The following is a 7797-nucleotide window of genomic DNA, read 5'->3' as shown; positions in this document are numbered from 1 at the left end:
TATACCACATAAGGCAGCACACTATTCAAACAACTTTTTTTTGTAAAAAGTTTTTATTTTCAATTTTACAATACATTACATTCTTAAAAATACTTCAGATAAAAAATAAAACAAATTGATACACAGCACTTTCGGTATTGCTCACCCATTTCCCCCCAAACCGCATCCACCCTGTAACCAACTTGCCTCTTTCCCTCTTCTTCCTCTTCCTCACTCACCCCCTTTCCTCCTTCTCCTCAGCCTTCCTACTTGCTTCTCACCTTCTTCTATCTTCTCGCTCCAGATGCGGTCCAGGGGACATGCCCGAGCAATTCCTCTCTCCAAATTGAAACCTCAATATTATATACAATAAAATTATTTCTACTTATCTGAGTTACTCAAACTTCAACCCATCCTCCCCCTTCTCCCCCCCCCCACTTCCCAGAGCAAAGTATAGGGTTATACAAACATATTAATCCAGAAGGCTTTAATATTTTTACAAGTCCACCAAACATGAAAATAGGTTGTATCCAAGCAACCACATCTCCAACATTTAGGTTGCAGGTTCGGGTACATACAAGACAACTTTTTAGGATCCAGATGCCATCTATAAAACATTTTATAAAAATTTTCCCTCAAATTTTGAGCCTGCGTAAATTTAACATTTCTAATCCAAATTACCTTCCATAAGTCCAATGAAATCAGTTCCTGAATATTCTGGGCCCATTTAATCATACAATCTTTTACTAACTCTGTTTCCGAATCCAATTTTATTAACTCATTATAAATTCTTTTAATATGGGCATGTTTCTGTTCCTTAATCTGAATTACCAAATTTTCATCTACTAGAGTAATTCCCACATAGAAGAAGAACCACTGCAAAGCATCATCTTGCACTGTCATCACTGCAGAGATGTCCAGCAGGGCTGAACTCTCCAGTCCCAGATCTGCAACAAGCCATCTGCTAGTACATAAGGCAGCACACTATTAAAACAACTTTTAAGACTATTTAAAAAACTATCAAAATATAGTGAGGCAAACAGCAAATTATGCCATTAAGCAATTCAGCAACGAAAGGTAAACAATCTATGGGGGCTTCAGAAGGCCACCGATCCAGTGTCTGTGGAAACCAGGTCTTCAAAGGCTTACAGGTAGGATTGGGGCCATCTGGATCTCAGGCGCAATGCTATTCTGTAGGGTAGACACAGGAACAAAGATTTAGAGGTAACATCCCATCATTTTTTCCCATTGATCTTCCATCAGAAACTGTCATGGAATGCTATCTTTACAGCTTATAATGTCTAATATTTTTTTTAAAAGTACGAAAAGTGTTTTTCAGTCTTTTGGTTTCTTGCCATTGTGTGGAATCTGTTTCTGAGACTGCATGTTAGTTACCTAGGCAACCACAGATAAGTAAGAACTGAAGAGGCCGTGCTGTCTAAAGAAGTCAATGCCATTGACAGGCACAGGAGATGACACAACTACACAAACTGACAGAATCTTTTCATTATATATATTTTTTCCAAACACAAGATTGATTTGTACCCATTGCCAATATAAGAGTTTCTCTGACTTCTGCTCCTATAATGTATATTTAACATTTAACATGTACAAATTCTGGATTTGTACAGAAGACAAATGAAAAAGTAGTAGTTGTGATAAACCAGTATTAACTTATGCATAATATACAGTAATTTCACACTCAACTATATTTACCTGCTCCCAATGGCCAATCCTGTCTGTTACTTCTGCAGCTAGGGTGGGCAGTTATTGTTTTTATTGTTTGTTATGTTGGGTTTTTATTTTTGTAAGCCACCCAGAGTTATTCATAGATGAATGAATGAATAAAGCTACATCTTTTCTGTATATTGAGTCTTAAGTGTACATTGTGTGCATTGATGGAGCAATTATAAAAGGAACAATACAAGGAGAAAAAAGAAAAAAAAACAAGGTTGAACTGTGGCAAAGTTAAATCTAAGCATACAGTCCACTTTTATAGCATTTGTAACACCATTTTTTCCTCAATAGCTTCAGTGACAAATTTTGCCATCTTATAGGTGATGTCTGGGCTTAAATCTAATAAAAGGAGTACATAAAAGGTGTTTGGTCTGCCTACACATTTGCCTAGAAGAGGTGCTATGAATAAACATCAGAAGTCCCCATAGAAAGAGTAGTACAATAGCACATGTACCACTGACTTAACAGATTCAGAAAGGCATGGATAGGCTAAAGAATGACTCAGTGTTGAATGGATGTAGACTGAATACAGAAATGAATATTCGCTTAGGAATATTCATAAGTAACCAATATGAAAGAAATTCACTGAGATGGTTTAGCTATGTAGAGAGAACAAATGATGATCCAATTGCAAAACAGAAATAAGAAGAGTGCGCAACCAGACTGAGGGGAAGAGAAGGGAAAGTTGTGTTTCAGTAGAGTTGGTGAGAACCTGAAAAAGAGTACACAAGAAGTTTAAACAACAAAAGATTCTGATACTCTAGAAAGAGTGCAGAGAACAGCAACAAAGATAATTAGGGGATAAAACATACAAAGGACAGTTGCAGGAACTGAGTATGTCTAATCTAGTGAAAAGAAGAACTAGGGGTGACATGATAGCAGTGTTCCAATATTTAAGAAGAGGGACTCAAGCTATTCCCTAAAGCACCTGAAGGCAGGATAAGAAGCAATGGATAGAAACTAATCAAGAAGAGAGCCAACCTAAAACTAAGGAGAAATTTCCTAATATGAGAACAATTAACCAGTGGAACAGCTTGCCTCCAGAAATTGTAAGTGCTCCATCACTAGAGGTTCTTGAGACTGGGCAGCCATTTTTCTGAAATGGTATAGGGCAGTGGTGGAGAACCTATGGCACATGTGCCAGAGACGGCATTCATTGCCCCAGCCCTGCCTCTCCCCCTCACCAACAGCTCCCCCCAGAGGAGAGTCGACCCCCGGCACTTCCCGCGCGGAACAGCACAACATGGCAGCCAGGACAAGACTCTGCCTTGCACTCCATTGTGCGCAGATGATGCATGGCCACCATGGCACTACAGGATCACCTGGGCGATCTGCGGCAGGCCGTGGAGGTGGTGGGTGGCCCTGCGGGCAGGTGGAGTGGCGGCAGAAGGGGTGGAGCGGGCAAGCAGCCAGAGCAGGGGCGGGGCGGGTTTTGGGCACTCGGTCTCTAAAAGGTTCACCATTACTGGTATAGGGTTTCCTGCTTGAGCAGGGGGTTGGACTAGAAGACCTCTGAAGTTCTTTCAACTCTATTATTATGTTTTTAAAAAGTCAATGTATAAAGTACAGGATGGGCAGGATGGAAGCAAGGGCATCATACATTTGATTTCTTTGGCTTATTATTTTTAGTGACTTTTCTGCACTCTGTTGCTTATCTGAAAAGAGAATAGTGTGATAATAATATAGGACAACTTAAGGAAAGCAACCTGGCTTTGTTTCTTCTTACCCCAACTATCCCCCGTAGTGGAAAAACCACCATCTATTGCTCTCTTCAATGTGTATGGAGGCAAACCTTGGCAAATACGCATGGCTGAAAGATGAGTTGAACTGTCTACTCACCAAGCTGTCTAACAGGCTGTTCAGCTACTGTTGAACACAAGCTTCACACTAGGAAAAGTTCTGTGTTCAGAAATATACCAGCTGACAGATCACAACCCCAGAGGGGGCATGGAGGTATCTTCCATGCACTGGAAGAATTGCCTCCTACATCTCCAGGACTGTGGTGGTCAGCCAAGTATTTTTCAGGTGTGGCTGTACTGCTCTTTCAAAATTAGGGTGGGCCTATTTTCAGAAATACCCCAACTGACAGCTCACAGTTGCCCAGGAGAGATTCTGAAAGGTGCTGCAGCACTCCCACCTCACGCCCTGGGATTCTGCTCCTACTCCATTGTAGCCAATCAACTGGGCTTACAGATGTAGCAGGACACAATAAGTAGCCATGGCTGGAAGTATCAGGAAATTGCTTTGGCGTAGGCAGGGTGGTGGAGGAATGGGTCAAATGGCATTGCCCTCAAGTAATGAAAATGGAAGAAATCCATGAAGTGGGAAGACTGCAATGCACAAAATTAGTAAACACTAGAAGCACCTGGCTCTCTTTTTGGATTTAAATCAAAAAGATTTGGTGCAGCAACCCTAGTTTTTTAATCACAAATCTAGCTGTTTCAAAAGAATGCTAAATTCTTATTTAAGAACAGGTCTACTGCTCTTTCCAAAGACTGCATCCCAGGAGTGCTCACAAGAGAGATCAATGACATCAAAACAGTGGCCATGACCAAGGCATTTGAAGCCCCACCCTTTTTTGCAGTTAGGTAGCACATGTAAAAAGATGAGTCCTTGAAAACAAGCAAGATCTAAGAAGACCTACAGTTTCCCCTTCTGCGAATTGAACAAATACTCAGGTACCTGTTTGGTTGATGTGATTTTTCTTCTCCATTAAGTGCAACATGTTGGAAGTTTAACAGTGACATCACAATAAGGCATCAAAGTAAAATTCTTCATTAGAATATTGTGATGTATTTCCTGTATCTCATTCTACATGCTAGTTTTAAATGGATTTGTCTTCTGTTCTTTATCCTGAGCTATCTACTTAATAATCTCTATGAAGCTACTATAAAGTAGTGCCTGAAGACAGCACTCTCAGTCTGGGAAAAGAAAGAATTCAGAACAACAACAAAAAATGAGATGCGTTCCCGTATTATACGACAGTTGACCAGGGTGGCAAAAATATATGCTTTTGGTGGTCGCAAACTTTTAATAGTCAACACAATTAGCTCTGGACTCTTACTAGGAGTTGCAGATATAATACAGCAGTCTTTGGAGCAAAGGAAAAAGCAAAAACAGTGGGATATTGATCGTACATTTCACATGTTAGTCACTGGATGTAGCACGGGACCACTCCTGCATTACTGGTATTTATGGATAGACAAAATAAGCCCAAGAAAAGGAGTTCAACAACTTCAGGTTGTCATCACAAAGGTAGCAATCGACCAGACCTTTGCTCCATTTTTCGGAGGTTGGTATTTCATAATCATGGCACTGCTTCAAGGCCATAGTTTGGCAGATGGCATTGATGAATTTAGAGATAAATTCTGGGACTATTATTTGGCAGAGCTAGCTGTTTGGCCAGCAGCTCAAACGTTTAATTTTCTATTTCTCCCCTCAAAATACCGAGTGTTGTTTGTGAACGTAATGACATTGGGATGGAATGTCTACCTTTCGTATTTGAAACATCGAAGTTGATGACCGGAAAGGCTTGGAAGCAAAAGAGCCAAAGAGGAAACTGCTTTCTTAAAGACGATTGCACTAGCTAAAAATATACTATATTCAGATTTGAAGCATTCTCAATGGAATTGTATTCTTTTGTTCTTTAACTGGATAATGTTTTATGCTAGTTGTCCTGAATAAACTTTTTTTTAAATGGTTGAGGAGTTCCTGCACATTATTACATTCAATTTATTTAAAGTACATGTACATCATTTTCCAATGATAAGTTGTCTCTAAAAATCCTTAAAAGTGATACAGTTTAAGACAGCTCTGATGCAAACAAATTTGATCTGTTTGCAGATTGATCTCCACTTGACTTGGAAACATTTCATCTGAATATATTATGTGTTTTCCAGTTTTTTGTTCCCTCACAGTTCTATTGCTAGCTCTGGGATTTTCCTATCATTAGGTGATGTGAAACAAAAATAAAATAAAATCATGATATCAAAAGACAATTATACAATTATTTAATTTATTAATCTGATTTTACATAGTTCTGCCTTAGATCATCTCAGTCTATTGTTGCTTAGCATTTGTTCTGTGTTATGTACGAAGGCCTCACGGCAGTTTGCCTTGTTCTCTGCTTCTGCTCAATAGTAATTGCCCAAGAGAAATTATTGCTTGATTACTCTAACAATCTGAAATTTTAGTTACATTTGGTAAGCTAACGAATGGCATGTGTAGATTTGCAAAGTACAAATAGTGTACATATTTTAAACACAATACTGCAATACACCACAAAAAGTCAACTGAGAGGGTAGAGGAAAAGGTTGAATATATGTAATCAACATGTAGAAGCAACTTTCATTGGATCACCAACTTCCACTGGGTTGCCAGGAAAGGGGACCTGATTCTCTCAAGATTGTTACAAGATGGCGGAGACATAAAAATGGTTACTTCAATGCATAACTCTAAATGGTATGAACCACAGATATCACTGCCAATGTTGGCACCAACTGTGCATCTGTATAATATTGACATAGTAACCCGCATCTGTCTCAAACTGCCTTTGTTTAAGGACAGACCTTCTGCATGCAGTAGCACTCAGCAGCAAAAGTATAGTTTCCCAGACTGTAATAACTAATTGCTGGGAATATATGGTTTATTGATGTTAGCTTGTCTTTTTTTTAATAAAAAGTTTTTATTTTCCATTTATTCAACATATACAGAATTCAGTTTACAAAATAAGATAAATTCATAATCATAACCATTGGTGCCGCTTGCTCATTCCCCCCAGGCTGCATCCACCCTCTCTAATACCTTCCCTACTTCCCTCCTCTTTCTCTCCTCCCCTCCTGCTCTCTTCCCCCCCCCCTTCTCCTCTTACCATCCTACTTCCTCCCTGCACCTTCCTCCCCACTCATCCCTCTCAGACACAGGAATACAGCATAGGGGAAATGCCCAAGCAGCACCTCTCTCATAAATTACCGTATCTATATTATCCTATTCTACCTATTTACCCACCCACTCACCCACCCACCCACCCTCAAACCCCCCCCCTCACTTCCCAGAGCAGAGTACAGGGTTATTAATAACAAAATTAACAATATACAATAAAAAAAGAAAAGAAAAAAGAAGGAAAGAGAAGAGAAAAAAAACATACTTAGCCCTTAACTCCCCTTACATAAACAAATCTCTTATACAACATTTACTATAAGATTTACTCATAAAATAAATGATACTTTGTAGTCCCATACTTTTTCTGAATATAATCTATCCATTTTCTCCATACAATAATTGTCACATGTTCCGACTAATGAAGCACTTCAAAGAACTTTCAGGCATGTTTCCTAAAGTCTTTATTTGCAGAGCTACAAATTTTGCCAGTCACCATGTTGGACTGGTTAATGCCAGAATCTGAACTTCCTGTCGCTGGCATCAAGCTTTCCTTGCTCAACCCCTCCCTTCTCATGCAGTCACAGGTCACATTATCCAATTAGTGAGAAGGTCAAACGTTTACTTCCTCTTTCTTTCCCGGGCTTTTTCCCCGCTCAGTCTAAGCTAAGTATTAACCCAATAAATGCCAGACAGTTTTGCATATTGTCAAAGCAAGAATATACAGTATTTGCAGCATTGACATCCGGCCCCCCTTACAAGAAGGACAGATCCTGTAAGGAAACAAAAGCATATGTTAAGGGTTATCTTTCGGTTTGCTGGGGTGTTTCACATGAAACTTTTCGATCAATCTGTCAGCGTTCACTTCACTAGATTTCACCCAGGTGGCTTCAGACAATGGGTATCCCTTCCATTGTACCAAGTACTGTAATTTCCCTCTAAAGATTCTGGAGTCAAGAATACGTTTCACTTCATAGTGGGTCTGCCCTGCCACTACGAGGGGTCCAGGTGCCTTCTTTGGAGGAGGTCTCAAAGTGGAGCCCCGATAAGGCTTCAACAAACTACAATGGAAAACTGGGTGAATTTTCCCTAACAGTTTAGGGAGTTTTAGTTGTACTGTGACTGGGTTGATGACCTTTACTATGGGGAAAGGCCCCAAGAATTTTGGTCCCAATTTCTTGCTGGGCAATTTGAGGCGTAGAT

The 7797-nt window shown here is 39.8% G+C and overlaps 1 protein-coding gene and 1 long non-coding RNA gene across 3 annotated transcripts in view; one reads left to right on the top strand and one right to left on the bottom strand.

Annotated features, from left to right (window-relative positions):
* Window positions 1–705: 705 nt before the first annotated feature.
* Window positions 706–7797, bottom strand: part of LOC120309448 — a 53944-nt gene continuing 46852 nt past the window's right edge. For both annotated transcript variants that reach the window (XR_005557081.1, XR_005557080.1), the window contains exon 3: window positions 706–1170. This is a non-coding gene — a long non-coding RNA (uncharacterized LOC120309448). The remainder of the gene's footprint in view (window positions 1171–7797) is intronic.
* LOC120309447 (mpv17-like protein 2) lies at window positions 2918–6487 on the top strand. Its single transcript, XM_039346706.1, has one exon. It carries the CDS (start codon window positions 4678–4680, stop codon window positions 5233–5235), a length of 558 nt encoding a protein of 185 aa, XP_039202640.1. The 5' UTR covers window positions 2918–4677; the 3' UTR covers window positions 5236–6487.

This window comes from Crotalus tigris, unplaced genomic scaffold, assembly GCF_016545835.1.
Source record: "Crotalus tigris isolate CLP2741 ecotype Arizona unplaced genomic scaffold, ASM1654583v1 scf7180000018016.4438896, whole genome shotgun sequence".
Taxonomy (NCBI): domain Eukaryota; kingdom Metazoa; phylum Chordata; class Lepidosauria; order Squamata; family Viperidae; genus Crotalus; species Crotalus tigris.
The sequence above is the reverse complement of the archived record's forward strand: the minus strand, read 5'-3'. Positions and strand labels throughout refer to the sequence as shown.

What these genes read in the sequence shown, in the direction of transcription:
- LOC120309447 (XM_039346706.1), top strand. Translation starts at nt 4,678, where the DNA reads ATGCGTTCCCGTATTATACGACAGTTGACCAGGGTGGCAAAAATATAT.